This window comes from Muscardinus avellanarius, assembly GCF_963383645.1.
Source record: "Muscardinus avellanarius genome assembly, chromosome: 10".
Classification (NCBI taxonomy): Eukaryota; Metazoa; Chordata; class Mammalia; order Rodentia; family Gliridae; genus Muscardinus; species Muscardinus avellanarius.
This window is the reverse complement of record NC_137796.1, coordinates 73,618,844-73,637,116: the sequence shown is the minus strand read 5'-3', so window position 1 is coordinate 73,637,116 and position 18,273 is coordinate 73,618,844. Positions and strand designations below refer to the sequence as shown.

The following is an 18,273-nucleotide window of genomic DNA, read 5'->3' as shown; positions in this document are numbered from 1 at the left end:
GGATCCACTGGTGCCTGCATGTGCCCTCCCCACGCAGGCCTATCCGTGCACTGGCTTCACTCCCTGTTGGCCTCCTTCCTGGACCAGAGCCTGAGGCTGGGGCTGTGTTTTATTTATTTTATGCCTCCAGCAAAGCGGAGCTGAACTAAACATAGAGCTGAACTACCAGCCCTGTCTTAGATTTGGTTTTGAAAAATGAATAGGAAAGGGTTCATGTAAAAGCTGCTTTGGAAAAGAAAACGCCTCTTTCTTAGGTTTTATTCTGTTCACTCAGAGAAGAAAAGTGGGAAATGGCTTCTCAGCAGGTGCTGGGTAGCCCTGGGGTCTCTCTCCGCGCTTTCCTGAAGTGCCCCTCCGGGGGAGCTGGTTCCCAGGGGTCCAAGGTCTCTTACAAAGCCTGGGTCTGCCTCCAGCTGCCCAGAACCACAGAAACCATATCCACCTTGCATTAAGTATCTTCCCAGATGCGTAAGGGATGTGTGCACACTGGGAATAAGGAGGAAATTGGCTTTGGATAATGTTACACCACGGGGTTTCTCAGGAGATGACAGCATTTTGAATCCGAAAGATACCAGCAGGTTTTCAGGTTGTGCATTCAATACCTCACACAAGGAGCCCAACAAACCCCAAACAACCTCCCAGAGTGGCCGGGGAGGGCCTGACTCTGGTGCTGGCAGGAGAGAAAGACCTCAGCTGTCCCTTGGGGTTCTAGTGCCAGGGCAGGATCCCCCACGTGGCTCAGCCAGGTCCGGATGTGAGGCCAGCGGGTGGCAGCGGCTGGCTTCTCTGAGGACATAATAATCTGACTGAGTCCAGCTGGCAGTCACGGCCAGTAGAACATTCACACACAAACCCAGGAAGGAGGTTAAGGCAGCCGTGCTCCAGGTAAGGAGCTAGCCTCTGCATCAGCTGAGGATGTGGGCTAAAAAGCCACGTGGAGCCGGGCGTGGTGGCGCAAGCTTGTAATCCCCGTGCAGGTTCGAAGCCAGCCGAGCTGGCTTAAGAGACCCTGTTTCCAAATAAAAAGTATAAAATAGGTCTGGGAGTGTAGCCCGGAGGTAGAAGGGCTTCCAGGAACCCCAGTACCACCAAAAAAAAAAAAAAAAAAAAAAAAAAGCCACGTGGAGCTGAGTGCGGTGGCGCACACGTGTCATCCCAGTACTTGGGAGGCCGAGGCAGGAGGATTACAGGTTCGAGACCAGCCTCAGCAACTTAGGGAGACCCTGTTTCAAAATACAAAATAAAAGGACTGGGGTTGTAGCTCAGTGGTAGAGCACCCTTTGGTTCAATATCTAGTAACACACACACACACACCCCATAAAAATCAATAAAGCCATATGGGTTTGGAATGGCATCACATTAGTGTTTCACAGATGAACCAAATCCTGAATCACTGTATTGTGGTGATGGCTGCTGGGGTTCCTTATGCTTACATTTTGGGCGAATGTTTAAAATTTTCACATAAAAACTGAGTAAATGAGCTGGGCATGCCCATAATTCTAGTACTTGGGAATCTGAGATAGGTGGGTCACAGGTTCAAGACCAGCCTCAGCAATTGAGCAAGGCCTTTTGCAACTTAGTGAGTCCCTGTTTCAAAATAAAATATAAAATATAAAATATGGCCGGGGGTCTAGCTCAGAGGTAGAATGCCCCTGGGTTCAAGCCATAATAACACACACACACACACACACACACACACACACACACACACAGAGCTGAGTAAATGAGGGGCTTATTTATGGTCCTGGAGATGGAACCCAGGGGCCTCTACCTCTGGGCTATACCCCCAACCTATTTTATATTTTATTTGGAAACAGGGTCTCACTAAGTTGCTGAGAGCCTAAGTAGCTGAGGCTGGCTTCGAACCTGTGCGATCCTCCTGTCTCAGCCTCCCAAGCGTGGGGATTACAAGCGTGCGCCACCACGCCCGGCAAGGAGGGTTTTGTCCCCTTCCTAAATCTTGCTCATCAAAAATTTGAAGCTGAGCTGCAAATACGGGAGAAGTGAGGCATCTGATCAAGGGATGGGGCAGGACACCAGCTTCCACAGGGACAGGACAGGCCCCAGCCCCCAACCCCAGCACTCCCTTCTTTGGGACTAGGCTACATCTGCCTTTTCAAAGTCCCACACTGCTGGAGAAAGAGGCAGCAAGTGGACACCGGGGCTCAGGGCTCTGCTTAGCACCATCAGCCCAGGGGCACACTGCTGAGCTTACAGCGTCCACGTTGACCCCAGCACGTGTTTCGGACTTTAGGAAGAAGAAAAGAAAAATAGGGCTGGGGATGTGGCTCAGGGGTAGAATGCTTGCCAAGCATGCACAAGGCTCTGGGTTTGATACCAAAAACAGAGAGAGAGAAAAAGAGAGAGAGAGAAAGGAGAGGAGAGGAGGGGAGATGACAGGAGAAGGAAGGAGAGAGGGAAGGGGAGGGAGGTAGGGAGAGAGAGAAAGAAAATAAACTGAGAATCACTGAGACTCACTTGAGCACAGTGTGGCAGGGGAATCTCTAAGGCATCTTTAAGGGTCCTGCCAGCGGTGGCTCTGGGGCCTGGAGTCCTGCCCTGTTCCACCCATGTGTCTCTAGCACTGAGCTGGACAGCCTGCCAGGAGCTTGGTGCCTGACCCCCTTCCTTTCACGAATGGATGGAAACTTCCAATTTACCCCTCCTTCCTTTGAAAAAAGAACCCAGCCCCTTGGTGGGAGACAGGTTTCCTACCTGACACTGCCGTGGAGGGGCTGCTGGGCTCCCCGTAGCCGGCCTTGTTCACAGCCACCACCCGGAACTCATAAGTCACTCCCGGCCGGAGCTTATCCAGGCTGACGGTGTAGGACGTGGCGCTCCTGGGAATGTCCTTTGCAAACATGTCCCATAGGCCTTCATCTGCGGGAGGGATGGGAAAACAGCAGTGAGCTCTCAGCTTCCTGCACCTGGACATGCACCTTCGCAGTTGGCCAGTTCACAGCTGCCCTGGACCAGGATGTCTGATGTAGTCTCAGAAGCCTGGTGTGATGGTGCATGCTTGTAGTATTTGGGAGGCTGAGACAGGAGAATGGCAGTTTTAAGGCTAGCCTGGGAAACTTAGCAAGATCCTCAGGAACTTAGAGACCCTGTTTCCAAAAAAAAAACAACAACAAAACAACAACAAAAAAAAACAAACAGACATTAAAAGGGCTGTGGGTATAGCTTAGAGGTAGAATGGCCCTAGGTTCAGTCACCAGTACCCAAATAAACAAATAAACAAATGAAAAGGGCCAAGGGTGTACCTCAGTGTCTGGTGAACACCCCCGGGCTCAATTCTGAGTACTACAAAATAAATGGACAACCCCAAAACTAAAGACCCTACAGCATCATGGTTAAAGGGACAGAGCCTGGAGCCACCCATTGGCTGTGTGACCTCAGGCAGAATATTTAATCTCTCTGTGTCTCATCTGTAGAATGGCGATAATAAAGTATCTACATCATAGGTTTGCTTTGCAGATTAAACAAGTTATTATTCATAAACTGCTTAGAACAGCGCTTCACACATAGTAAGCACTACATGAGTGTTTGTAAACTAGAATATAAATTCACTCCCTAAGGAGGTTGTTTGCTAAAAGGTGGGCTCAGAGCCCAAAATATTCATTTGAAGTAGCAAGCCTTCCCAAATTATATTTTCATTTATAGGTACAGGTATGTGATACTGTAAAAAACAAGAGATCTGAGGAGGAAAAACCTATTTGAATATGCATGTGCACGCGCTGACAGCTTTCGGGGGCCCCGGGAGGATCTGAAACCAGCACGTCATATACCTCGGAGCACCAGATATGCCTGGACGGATCAGCCCAATGGTAAACAGTAGAAAATTGCCAGTGTGCAAGTCTCTATTTGCAGAGGATTTAGAGATTGCCCCAACTAAGTCCACACAGTCATAGGTTAATGAAGGAGTAGGTGTGAATGATGTTAAAGGTACACATCTCTGTATAGGAGGAGCGGCGGAATGGCGACGATTTGTTTCTAAATATTCACACTTACAGTCATTTCTCATCAAGATACCCATTACCAGTAATAATGTCAAAGTGACAAGCTACTGCTTAGGTGCTTTTATTTTCCCACCTAAAATATCGAGCTTTATGCATGGGATGGTTGTTGCATGTGGTGTATGTTTTTGCGTGCAAATTTTGCATAAGAATGGGGGAGGTGGTGCATAGGCCCTTGGTTACGGTTGGATATGGGGTGCCTCCCCAGAGGCACATGTGTTGGCAATGCAATACGATTAAGAGCTGAAATCATTGAATCAGGGCTCTAATCACATTACTGGAAACCCCACCGAAGTACTGATAATTTGAGTGGATTTGCTGGGTGGTAATTTAGGCAGGTGGGCGTGGCTGGGGAAGGTAGGTCACTTGGGGTGTGGCCTTGGGAATAACATCTGTCCCGTCTCTCTGCTTTCCAGTTGCCATGAGATGGGCAGCTATCCTCTACCGCATAATGTCTGCCTTGGAGTCGGCCAACTATGGACTACCTCTGAAACCTTGAGCCCAAATAGACCTTTCCAGCTTTACGTGTTGTCTGTGGCAGTTGTTTCGGTCACAGTGATAAGAAAGCAGACCCAAATAACTTCCCTCAGTTTGGAGACCCCTCCACCCACCTCCTTCACCCACAAACCTTGCCGGGCCCCTCCTGCAGGGAGCCAGGGCTCATTCTGCAGCTTCTGTTCTCAGTGGGTGTGCAGTCTTTGGCACGGTTTGGGGAGAACAAGGTCATGCCTTTTAGTCATGTCTCTTGGCCCCTCTCGGGGTCCTGCCCAAGCAGGCTTTCAGGAAATAATGACATCAGCATTTCATTGAGAGGTTATGACAAGCAAGTCACTGTTGCAGGTGCCTTAACAAATGTTGAATCAGTTATGGAGTGTTTTTCCTCTAAAAAGATAATTTTATGCTGTAAGAAACCAAAGCCAAAACTACAAACATAAGCTGGGTGTTGCTAAAACCCACTGAAATTAAGGCACCAAGAATGTGAAAGAGCTCGTCGTCTCTGAGGCCTCAGTACCTCTGGAGTGAGTTCTCCAAATGTCTTTTGCATTAATTTCCTGTAATGCTTTCTTGCTACCGGGGGAAAAATGATCCCCCACTCCATCACCGAAAGGCCACGTTTTATTTTAAGCGCTCTGTCGTAGCTCCAGGAATTGTGTGCGTTTTTTATAAAAAACATTTTAAAATATTGATAAAGAATTTCAACACTGAATGATTTATTCATTCCATTTACACTAAAAAATGGGTATGGGGTGGATGTCATATCAACATAATTTCTTTCTTCTGAATTAACAAAAAAAGTTCATAGTTTAATTCTGCTTAGTTCTGCCTCTCGAAAATTAGCATATTCCGCGCTTTAGCGTCCACTTATTATCCGCTTGGCCTGTTCACCCACACCGGTGTTTACAGCAGGATCACCAGTGGGTACGGAAAACTTTGGCAGCCGCTAGAGCATTCGCTCTATTTCTCAACTGTGGATTGTTTTCCTCATTTGTATTATGCTGCTAAATATCTCAATAAATCAATGATGGGGAAAAGTATCTTTACAAATTAGCAGGAAAAATAACATTACGGAACTATTAGCAATAATGAGATTTGTGCAACTGATTTTCCATGTACCTGGAGGACTCTGGAGCCTGGACTTCCATCTCAACCAACACCAGAGAGGGAAACGGGGCCAAGAGGGAACTCCTGGCATGGTGCAAACAGTTGTCAGCCACCCAAGCACGACTTGCCTCGAGATGCTCAGGGGACCTCGGCCCGACTTTCTTCCCCTGCTACGTCACCAACAAGGGAAACCCACAATCGGGCTGGAAGAGAACAACCATGACTCTTCCAGAGCTGGACACCTGGGTGACTGACCCCAGATCCCTGCGTGACTAGCTCCCAGGTGACTGATCCCCTGGGTGACTGATTGCTAGATGACTGATCACTTGGACTGATTCCTAGTTGATTGACTTTTCAGGGTGACTGATCACTAGATGATTGACAGCTTGGATGATTGACACCTGGGAGACAGATCTCCAAGATGACTGATTCCAGTGATTGACCCTTGAATAATCATTCCTCTGGATTGATGCCCAGGGTGACTAACCCCTGGATGGCTGATCCCTGGATGATTGGTCCCCAGGATGGTGGATTCCCATGACAGATCCCTCGGTGACTGACAGCTTGGATGACTGATCCCTGGATGAGAGATGTCAGGATGCTTGGGTCCTTAGAGGTTGATTCCATGGCTGATCTTTGGATGACAAGTCCCTGATGGTCGGTCCCTTAGAAGATGGTCGATTCCCAGGTGGGTGATCCATCCTGAGTAACTGGCGTCAGATGAATGATCCTGGCAGCAAGCCCCTGGGGCAGTTTTAGCCCCCTGGGGTAAGGTCTTCCTCCAGACCGGATGCCGCCTCCATGTGCTGGGAAATGGAGAAAGTCTGCACAGGAGCAAGCTCAGGTCACACCCGCCTGCAGGCCTGCTCTTCCCTTCCTGGCCTCTGGAAAGAACGCTTTCCTGGATTCTTGTTCCTGAGACACTGTTGGCAAAATTCCACCTGTCGGTCTTAAGAAAGCAGAAGAACCACTGGGAAAGAGACTTTACAGATGTTCTGAAGAAAGCCTCACTGTCACCGTCAGCGCAAACCTAATCCATCGGGAGGAGAGATGAACGAGGACAAACGTGCATCTTGGGCTCTACAACTGAGTGGACTTTCTTTTTTCTTTTTTCTTTTTCTTTCTTCTCTTTCTTTCTTTCTTTCTTTCTTTCTTTCTTTTTTTTTTTTTTTTTTTTGGTGGCACTGGTGTTCCTGGAAACCCTCTGCCTCCGGTGGACACAGCTGTCCCATCCCAATGGTAGAAAGCACATCTGCTCCAGGCGATGTCCTCATAAACTTGGAGACATGATCTCCTCTTTTCTGTGCTGAGACAGAGCTCAGCACAGTCCATCCGAAGGGATGTTGCTGAACACGTCCCACCAACACCAGGGGCTGAGCTGCATGCCGCAGGTATTAAGGCAGACGCCGTGCCAATACAAAAGTTTGATTTCATGGACAATTAAACAGGGTCTCCATGCTGAATGAAACTGTCATTCACCGCCCGAGATTTCTGGTTCCATTAACTCACACAACCAACCACCTGACAGTCAGTCTGCAGCTCGGGGCAAATGGAAGCCTGTCAGCTGTTTATTTCTTAAACACTGCCATTTCTCTTTGTATAAATGGGTGAGCTAGGTTAGAAATTTAACTGAAACTGGTGGGGCTGAAACACGATGCTAAATACATCTGATAATAAAAATACCTTTTATCTGATCCTAATTCAAGGAAGGAGACAGCATGCGACACGTGTCTGCGTGCCAGGGGTGGGCTGTTATGAAGAAGGACCCCGGAAAGGAGCGGCACACGCAGGCTGACATGCTGTCAACAGATGTGGTTCATGAAAGACACGGGCAGCGGGGAGGGGGCAGCCCGAGGCCCAGCTATGGCTGTGGTTCTCCTGCTGGATCTGCTGGCCCACGACCCTTTATGGGGGTTAAGCCTTTGGGAAAATACTGATTTTCTTCCTGGCTTGGTTCAATTGAATGGGCCTATCAGCAAAGACTTAAAATAAACAAGACAAGTCGAGAGGGCCCTGGGAAGCGCCCAGGAGATCTGAAAGTGGACAGGCTCCACCTCTCATCTCTGGTCTAGAGGCAACATCTGTGAAGAAAGCAATACAGTGTCTGCCTGTACTGGGTGCGTCCTAAATATGGATTTCATGGCTGCTCTGGAGAGGAAAATATATTTATAGTTCCTTTAGTACCATTCCAGTCTATTGTGTAAATATGTAAATTAGGCTTCGTGATCTACACAGTAAAATGCCTGGGGATAATTTGTGCAAATAAATCACCCGCATCAGCCCACTGCATAGATACCGCTGCCTTCCAGGGAGCTTTGCGACACCAATACAGGGGAATCTCACGCACAGCTAGAAAAATGGACTGACTAGCAGGCTGGCCTGGTGTAGGCTGATGGCGGAGTCCCTGAGCCATGCTCCGGGGTTGCCTTCTCCAGGAATAAGGGGCTTGGTGTCTGGTTCAGTGTTTGTTTCATTAGCTGCTGGGCAGTTTTTGTGTCTCGAGGATGTGATAACCATGGGGCTCTTCAGTAGATTTCGCAGGGGTGAAAACCAGGACGTGGGTGGCAGAGGGAGAGAGTGGCTGCCATCTTTCCCAGACTGCCGAGCCCAGAGCCACCCTCCGGGAAGAAGCCACAAAGTTGATGAGTTTCTTGTTTCTCAGCGGCCTGGCCGAGACGTAGCTCCGAGGAGACATCAGGCCAAGCTTCAAGGGCCCCCGACGTAAAGCACCTCCATCCTCCCAGATGCTGGTGGGGGTGGGGGGGATCTGCAAATGGTGCCTTCTAATAAAACCAGGACTGTGATACCTTCAGCACCGCACTCACTGCCTAAAGAATGTCTTGCTGGAGAGCTTTGGTGGAGAAAATGAGAAGATCCAGCATTTAACGTTTTATGTAATGAGGCCTGAAATCGATGACAGCTCAGACCTGAAGCCCCCGGGGCACCAGCAAGGTGTTTAAACACTGATAATCCAGGAAGTCTCCCAAGTCACCCTGAGCTGTGTTGCCCCGGTTGCAGAAAGGAAGGGGCTTCGTTCTCAACTTTCAGTGAAAGACCTGCAGTCCAGAAGCCGGCTCGGGATCAGTTAACGATCTGAAAGGGGGAAATTGCCGGAAACCTGCTTTCAAATGCCAGGGAACAAAAATGAAAGCCAGCGCACGATCTTTAGCGTGCATTGAGAGAGACACGTTTTCCTGATCAGTTCCTGTCGTGTCTTAAGGCTCCCATGGGTCCCTTTGCACATTCTGGCATCAATCCCGCAGAGCGCGGAGCTCCAGCCGACTTCAGAAGGCTTCTCCACCAGGCGTGGGGGCCAGCGTGCAGCCTGAGCAACATGCCAATTAGTTCTCGTCCACACGCTTTCCGGATGCCCAGAAGCTGCTCATGTAACCCCCAGGCATCCTGTTGCCCTCAGGACAGCAGATAGGGAACACATGTGACCCCAGGAGAAGTGAAGCAGATCCCCAGGCAAGCGAGAGTTAAGACCTCGCCATTTCTTAGAAAACACCAGGATGTGGTCACAAGAGTGAAGCTGCAAAGCCACTCTGTGCCTGGCTGGCAACATCTGATGTTCCCCAGCTGAACTTGGACATAAGGACACTCATTTGAAAGAGATGTTGGTGCTCTTAACTGAACAGGGTGAGGCCATACTTGGCTCTTTTTCTAGTTACTATTTTAAACTAAATTTTTACTTTGAGGTCACTACAGAGTCCCATGTAGTTGAAAGAAATAATAACAGCTTTACAACGTACCCATTTTTCCCCATTGGCAACATCTGGCCAAATAGCCAGGGTGCTGACAGTACTGTGCGGCTGAGGTTCAGGACAGCTCCTCTGGAGCCCACTTGGCCATGAGGCCACAGGGACTGTCCTCCTGCAGCCAAGGAGACAGGGGTCGAGTGGAAAGGAGCCATTCAGCAAGACTGTGGTTGGCTAGTGTGGGCTTTGTTGCCTGTTCTTGGTGCCATGGACCCTTTTGACAACCAACTCACCCTTGAAGGTATCCTCTTAGAATGGATTTAGATGCATGACATGAAATTGAAAAGGAAATAAATGAGCCCGTGGGGTGGTGCATGCCTGTAATCCCAAATCTTGGGATGCTGAAAAAGGAGGATCACTGGTTCGAGGCTAGCCTCAGCAACTTAGCAAGATTCCGTTTCAAAATAAAAATATAAATATAAAGGGCTGGGGGTGTAGCTCGGAGGTAGATAATAACAATAAGAAAACCAATGATATTAGTAATGTGTCAATTACCTAGAGGCACTTGGTATGGATATATGGACCGTGGGTGGTTTGCTTTGTTTTACTTGTTCAGTTCTTTGGAAGACATATGAAGAGAGTTGGATTTAGGTGACCTGTGGCCATGGAAGGCACTCACAGGCAACTCAGAAAGTCTACACTCCTTTAGCAACTCATTGGTCACCGTGGTCTAGCAGAGTCAACAAACAACCAGAACTTCAAAGTCGTGTGGAATTTTGATAATACAGTGAAATACTTTCAGCAGCTGAGATTTCCCTCTAGAGCAACCGTGACTTCTCCCATGGACAGTGTCACAGATCCTTCTGCTACCCAGGAGGTTTCTCACCTGTGACTACAGATGGAGTCATGTCTCCCCACAGACTGCAAATTCCTTTGTGGGCATCCCAACCTCCAGTGCCTCAGGATGACCTGACTGGGAGATGGGGTCGGGGCAGATGCACGGAATTAAGATGAGGTCATGCTGGAGCAGGGTGGGCCCCTCAGCCAATGTGGTCTGCCATCCTTACAGAGAGGGGACACTAGGACAGGGACACATGTGCAAGGAGAAGGCCATGTGGAAAAGAACAGAGAGGAGGTGATGCATCCAGAGTTGCCAGTAACCACAGGAGCTAGGAGAGGCGAGCGCGGGCTCCTCCTCACAGCCTCAGAAGCAAGCATGCCCGCCGACTCTGCAACTGGACTTCTGCCCTCCAGACCTGCACCGTAAAACATCCTGGGTTTAAGCTGTTCTGTTTGAAGCACTGTGCTACAGCCCTAGGAAACAAATCCACCTCCCTTAATGAGAGAGAAAGGCAAAGTTTCTATTAGAGGTTACTTAAAATAAAAAAAAGATATCTTAGTGAGACCCTGTTTTAACAAAAACAAAAATAAAAATAAAAATGACTAGGAGTGTAGCACAGAGGTAGAATGCCCCCTGAGTTTAACCCCAACACTAAAATAAGTAAATTAATTAATTTTTAAAAAAGCGCTAAAAGTGTATCTCAGAGGTAGAATGCTTCTGGATTCAATCCCCAGACAAAAAACAAATTGCTTTTCTCTTTCCCCTTCAGAGTTTATGGATCTCTTGAATTCTATCCCATCACTTCACTTTTTGTTTTTATAGCAAAATGCCCCAGACTGTATAGTTCATTAAGAAAACGGGTTTCTCTGGCTCACAGTGCTAGAGATTCAAGCGTGTGGCACCAGCATCTGCTCAACCCTGGTGAGGGACACCTGGCTGTGTCACAACGTGGCAGCTGGCATCATGACAGGAGAGCATGTGAGAGGAGGGATGGCATGGCGAGACAGGAAGCCAGATAGTTGGGAGGAGCCAGTCATTCTTTTTTTAACAACTCACTCTTGCAGGAGCTAACACTCCAGGTGACCTGCATTAATCACTCTGAAGGCAGCACCCCCTGTAACCTAATTACCTCCCGTGAGGCCTTCCCTTTTAGAGTTCCCATATCACAACACTGGGGACTAGGCTTCTAACACATGAGGCCTTGGGAATATACTCGAACCATATCTAACCACAGCAGACCCAGGGTGGGCCAGAAGAGCTAACAAGTCTCTTTGGAAAAAAATGCTGGCGATTTACGCCCAGCTCTCTGCCTGCTGGGTTCCACGTACCCTCAGATTTGGGAAGAGAAATATTGGAATTGCTTCCTTCATTAAGCACGCTCCCCTCGGCCCGTGGAGCCCCTGGGGATGGAGCTCTGGCCGTTCTCAGGCTCAGGCAGTGCTCTTGATTCTGACCTCACTATGGGGAGCTGCTGGCTCTTCCTGGGGCTATCTGTTGTCAGGGGTACAGGGGACCCAGTGATCCCAGGAGGCCCCTGACAAGCCTTGGCTGGTTTGGGGACCCTCTGTTTTCAGAACAGGCTGAGTCCTTTGCTCAACCGATACTATCAGGAGTCCCTGGCCAGCAAGTCCTAATGGATGAGTTCTTGAGAATTTTCTGTGTGTTAGGTTTGAGGTAAAAGTCGTTTGATCTTATGTGTTAGGTTCTACCTTAGACATTTCAAGAAGGCACTTCCATCGAGTAACCTTTCAAAAGCAAGTAGATGGGGAGGAAGGAGAAACGTCCCTGACACAGAGATGGATTGACTTTGGGAATCTCTCCTCTTAGTCTAAGTGGCCTTTTAAAATACTAGACTAAAGTGGTGCCCAGTGCTGTAGTCCATCTAGTGGCCGGCTCACGGCTCCTCCCTGGACACACCCCTGGCGCGTCACCTATTTTCAGGCTAGATGTTCTTGGTGAACTGCAGAGCCACCTGAAGGTCACGGGGAAGCTGCTTAGTGTTCTCTGTATTCAGTGATCACCTCCAGCTACCGTGGTAAAATCCAACTCAACCCGTCAGAAATTCATTTCTCCATAATGTCCATTCTTGCTATTAAGGTGGAAGGGAACCCTTTCACATGGTTGATGGGCACATCAATTAGCATGGCCTTTGTGGACAACAGAGTGGCGCTTACTCGAAAAACTAAAACTATGATTGCCATGAAGATGTAGCTATCCCACTCCTGGGTGCATTTCCAAAGGAAATAACGTCAGCACAAGAAGAGATACCGGCACGCCGATATTTCTTGTGGCTCTTTTCATAGTAGCCAAGATACAGAATTAGCCTAGGTGCCCATCACAGATGGACAGATAAAGAGGGCATGGTGGGAGCCGGGCGTGGCGGCGCACGCTTGTAATCCCAGCATTCGGGAGGCTGAGACCTGGAGGATCGCGGTTCGCGGACAGCCTCAGCTACTTAGCGAGGCCCTCTGCAACTCAGTGAGACCCGGTTTCAAAATAAAGAATAAAAAATAGGGCTGGGGGTGTAGCTTGGAGGTAGAATGCCCTTGGCTTCCATCCTCAGACCCACAAAAGAGAGAGAGAGAGAGAGAGAGAGAGAGAGAGAGAGAGAGAGAAAGTACATGGTATATATTAACTAATGGAGGAGTAAGAGAATGAAATCTTGTCTTCTGGAGCAAATGGGTAAAACTGGTGGAACATCACATCAGTGAAACAGCCAGGCATATGAAGAAAGTGGTGTATGTTCTCTTTATATGTGAAAACTAAAAAAGTCACCTTAAAAGGAAGCTGGTGACTGCTGGGGACCAGGCAGGTGCAGGAAGGGGGCAAGTGCATGAGTGGTGGATGGGTGTGATCTGTGCACACTGCATCCAAGTGGAAAACCACACCGGATCCTTTTCATACTCGCAACGAATGTACCAGTGAACAAAGAGTGAACAAGAATAAAGCAAAGTAGAATAGAAGAAAGGGTGAATGCAGCCCCTTATGGAGAAAGGACCCTGAACCTCATTTTCAGGAGCCTAAAAGGCGCAGCAGATGACGTGTTTTTAGCTTCCCTATCAATAAGGATATTCATAATTATCAGCAGTGAGCGCGGCTCTCTCCACAGGCTGCCGGCATTAGATCCCTGAGATGAGACCCTGAAGACACCCTGCATCTTCCTGAGGCCAGAGTCGAAAGTCTCTAGGTGCCCGCCAGATCTCATCACCTGCTTCCTAGCAGGACAGTTATCATGCTGCTGATTGTGCCGTGGCCAGAGCACCAGGAATTGAAGGCCAGAGCTTAATAGCATGGCACAGTGGGAAGGCGGGGTGTGCTCCTCCTCCACACCCTGCCCTCCTGTCCCACCTGCTGAGGAAACGCAGAGAAAGAGAGGTGGGGGGCCCTGACCCCTGCAGACTGGCCTTGGCTGGGCTAAGGCGCTGTTTCTTGGCAGCACCTGCTTCTGGCGGCTTGGCAGCTGCCTGGGGCCCAAGCAGCCCGCCAGGTCCTCTGCCCCTACCTGAGGGCCTGGCCTCTATGACGTAGCCTGTGGTGGGTGTGCTGCCAGCACTGCCCTCTGTCCAGTGCAGGGTCAGTTCAGAGGTGGATTTGGTGACCAGGACATCTCTAGGGGGACCTGGGGACCCTGTGGAATAAAAAGAGGGCAGATGTTAGAGCTTTGTCCTGTGATGCAGGACAGATGTGTCTACTACATTCCTAGGTCTCCAGATGGGTAACTTGTTCTCACTCCAACACAGGTTTCATCTTAACAATAGCAGATCATCAGAGGATGCGGGCAGAGAGCCCAGGGCTCCGCGGGGCTTCCTGAGGAGTACTTCTGCTGCCCACGCCCAGCCAGTGTCCTAACCAAGGCCCCAGAGTTTGCTAAGTGGGAGGTTATATGATTCTTTGTGACATATCAAAACTTGAAAATGCTGTTTATTTCAAAAATTGAATTCCGTTATTTTCTCTAAAGTATTTTTCTCCCAGAAAATAAATCATTTACATGCTTAACACCTATGAAACTGCTCATCTCTACTACATGCTTTTGAAAACTTCTATACTAGCCTGGCGCAGTGGTACACGTTATAATCCCAGTACTTAGGGGGCTGAGATAGGAGGATTGCAAATTTGAGGACCGCCTCGGCAACTTAGCGAGACCCTGTCTCTAGATAAAAATAAAAGGGCTGCGGGTGTAGCTCAGAGGCAGAATGGCCCTGGGTTCAATTCCAGTACCAAAAGGGGAGGGGGGCTGGGGTATAGTTTGCCGGTAGAGCACCTCGGGTTCAATTCTCAATAGTGCAAAAACAAAACTGATAACAACAACAACAATAATCCGGTCAAAGCGTCCCCCAGTTTATGCAGCTCTGTGTCCACCCAAACATCTTGGCTGAGTGTACAAATGTCCCCAGCTCCAGAGCAGCAGGTGGGGGCTCAAGTCCCAGGCCAGCGATTCACACCTCGCTGTCTCCCTGGCGCCCCACGTACCCTCGGCTGGTCCCGCGGTGACGTTGGCCTGGAGCTCGGGCCCGTAGGCGATGGTGCGCGCTTGCACACGGAAGAAGTAGGTGACTCCTTTGGTGAGGTCCCGCACCTTCAGCCAGCGCTGCCAGTTCCCCTTCACGTCCACTGTTACCACCTTGCTCACCCCTGGAATGGCCAAACACAAAGAACGGGCTGAGCCTGGAGAGGCGAACAAGCAGGGCCTGATCTGTCCTGATGACAGGGGCCATAGCTTGGAGGTTTGCACAAGAATTCCTACAACAAGGAGGAATTTAAGCCGCAGTGTGGCCAAATTTCAGCACAGATACGTGTAATTAGTGTTCAGACTCGTCAAGTGGCATTGACAAAGAGAAGAACAGAAGCCCACGGCGGACGGGAGGCACAGGAAGGAGGGGAATGCCGGGCTGGCCACGGGGCGCAGTGGGCGGGGGTGCAGCCCGCCTGCCTCTGGGGCAGGCTCCTAGCTGGCTTTCTGGAGAGGGTCCCCTTCCTGTGTAGCCCTGAGCTGTCCAGAGTCCTTGGGTGGGTTACTAGGAGTCTTCTGACTTAATCACAAGGGAGAGGAGAGTATGAATGAGACACAGGAAGAATTAAAAGGTGGGCTTCCCAAGGAGGGGTCCGTGGCCCCACTGGGTGGGCCAACATGTGGCCTTCCCTTATCTGCAGACCATGAAGCAAGGATGAGGAAGATGCCTTGGTTCAGAGAACTGAACACCTAGAGACAAGACTGGTTGCCACAAAGGAATATGTAAATGAGTGAATGGTGTAGAAGTGTTGTTGGTTGCCGGGCGCGGTGGCGCACGCTTGTAATCCCCACGCCTGGGAGGCGGTGACGGGAGGATCGCGCAGGTTTGAAGCCATCCGCGCTGGCTTAAGAGACCCTGTTTCCAAATAAAATATAAAATAGGTCTGGGAGTGTAGCCTGGAGGTAGAAGGGTTCCATCCTCAGTACTACAAAAAAAAAAAAAAAAAAAAGAAGTGTTGTTGGTAGTATTAAGTATAAGAAGCCCCTTATCCAGGCTCCCTGGTGCAATCCTGAAACTGTGGATAGAACAAACCCTGTCCATACTGGTTTTTTTTTCTAGGTGCCCTGCAGTGTTGACACTTAGAACCAGAATTCATCTGTCCCTTTCTTATGCTTTGGAACCATTATTAAGGGCTCCTTGAACACAAGTACTGTGCCACTGAGACAGCTGATCTGGTAACCAAGGCAGCTACTCAGTGACTCACAGGCGGGTAGCACACACAGTGTGGATACGCTGCGCCAAGGGATGATTCACGTCTTAGCTGAAATGAGATAGGCTGATGGGAGATTTCATCACATTACTCAGAATGGTACCCAGTTTAAAACTAACACATGTTTTCAGTTCTCAACTTTTCAATTTAGTGTTTATGAACTCTGGTTTATTTCAGGTAATGGAAACCACGGAAAGCAACACTGTGGATAAGAATGATTACTGTATAATTAGAAAATGGAGATTTAATATTTGGGGAAAGGTTAAATACGGACAATTATACAAATGTAGTATTTTCTAGAAGGAAAAAAATGGTGTTTCTCAGTTAAATAAGTATTAAAATAATGCATTTTTAAAAAATTAAAGCAAAATAAGCTCCGACCGCAGGACTTCTGAGAGCTTTCAGCGGGTTGCTACCTCTCTGGAGGGCGCTACATTTCCAAGCCTAGCCGGTCAGCAAGGCTGTTTTCCATGGAGCGTGAAGATCAGCGCAGGGGTGTAGCTCCGTGCTAGACCTCCTGCCTAGCATGTCCAAGGCCCCGGGTTTGAACTCCAGCACCACAGAAATAAATAAGTAAAAAGAAGAGTGGCACTTGATGGATGGCACCTCCTGCCCAACCCTGCGGTCGCTGACCACAGCCTCGGTGTGGAGGACAGGTGGTGCTATTTAGCACTTTCCACACCACAGTGGCCCGTTTCAGAGGAGCTGGGTAAAGTGTCTTCTCATGACACAGCAAATGCGTCACTCAAAGCCACTGTCCCTAACCCTCAAGGTCTCTGAATTGCCTCCTAGCTGCTTCCCTGTTTCTGTATGACGCCTTTTATAAAACATTTGTTCAGCTAAACTACTTTTCTCCAAATTACTTCAGTGTGATTTGGGCTGTTTTATGATTGACTCTCCACATCTGGGTTTTTCTGTAGAACAATGGGGCCACTTCTGCCGAGACAGCCTGACCCCAAACTGATAGATACTGCTCCAGAGGGCGATTACAAGGACAAACATGACTGTTACTCGCAAACAAACTGGGTCCTGTCAGATGTAAAGTTATTCTGATAGCAGTTCCTTTTTTTTTTTTTTTTCCGTTTTGCTGTGGTTAAAAAAAAAAAATGCCTTCATTCTCCCTGGAGCAAAAACAAACCCACGTACAGATTTTGTAAATTCTGTCCCACTAGGAGGCAGAGCCAGTCTGGCCTCCCCTCCATCTCAAGTGTGTCAGAATTTTATTTATTCAGTCAATTTTTAGACTATGCCCTGCACTACAGAGCCTCAGGGTGCAATCCCATAAAATACTACTGTTTAAAACATTTTTAAAAATGTAAAAATAGCTCTGCCAGAAAACCAGATTCCTAGGAACCTCATGGCTCAGTGCTCAAATAGCACAGGGCTTCACGTAGCTCAGTACTCCAGCTAGCAAGGGGTCCGGCGCCAGGGTGCTCCTGGCAGAGACGGGGCTGGCTGGGAATGGCCGTGGGCTGCATCTCAGCCGCAGGAGGAGCTGGGGACTGTTTTCTTGATGGAGGGACCTTGGGGACATCGGGCAAAGGCTGCTCTCTGCTTACCTCAGCTTGGGGTTTGCAGATGTCTGCCCCAGCAAGACAGGCCTGAACACCCTACCGACAGCCAGTCACTACCAGACGAGCCTGCTGTTGGCTAACTGCTTTTTTTTTTTTTTTTTAACTATCTTTACACCGGCCATGGTGGTGCATGCCCGTAATCCCTTGGGTGACTGAGACAGAAGAGTTACAATTTCGAGGCCAGCCTCAGCAACCTAGTGAAACCCTGTTTCAAAATACAAATAAAATAAAATAGGGCTGAGGGTAGCTCAGAGGTACCTCCCTTCAGGCTCAGTTTCAATCTTCAGTTAAACAACACTGTCTTTACCGCATTTTAAAGAAACATATTTTAAGGTTTCTCTCTCTCTCTCTCTCTTTCACACACACACACACACACACACACACACACACACACACAGGCACACACACAACAGGCACATGCACACACATGAACACATCTCTCCTGTCTTTGGCAGTCTTCACAGGAGGACCACCATTATTGCAGAGAGGGGATGTAATTGTAGCCCAAAATAAAGATGCCTGATGTCATTACACTTGCAACCATGTCTCTGAGAGATGCAGGGCTCCTATGAGGCATTTTATTTTATTCTTTTGCAGTACTGGGAATGGAACCCAGGGGCATTGTACCTCTGAGCTATACCCCCAGCCCTATTTTTTATTCATTTTTTTTGAAATGGGGTCTCACTACGTTGCAAAGGGCCTCGCTAAGTCGCTGGGGCTGTCTGCAAACCACAATCCTCCTGTCTCAGCCTCCCGAATGCTGGGATTACAAGCGTGTGCCACCACGCCCAGTTTCTATGAGGTATTTTAAAGTGTTGGAA

At 48.8% G+C, this 18,273-nt stretch overlaps 1 protein-coding gene across 1 annotated transcript in view; it reads right to left on the bottom strand.

Moving 5' to 3' along the window:
* The window catches only part of SDK1 (sidekick cell adhesion molecule 1), a gene marked incomplete at both ends in the record, with an annotated part of 886,211 nt that overhangs the window by 23,300 nt on the left and 844,638 nt on the right, over positions 1-18,273 (bottom strand). The window contains 3 exons of the mRNA XM_080702238.1: positions 2,716-2,880; positions 13,660-13,785; positions 14,628-14,789. Of these exons, the coding sequence (XP_080558364.1) occupies positions 2,716-2,880; positions 13,660-13,785; positions 14,628-14,789 (453 nt within the window). The remainder of the gene's footprint in view (positions 1-2,715; positions 2,881-13,659; positions 13,786-14,627; positions 14,790-18,273) is intronic.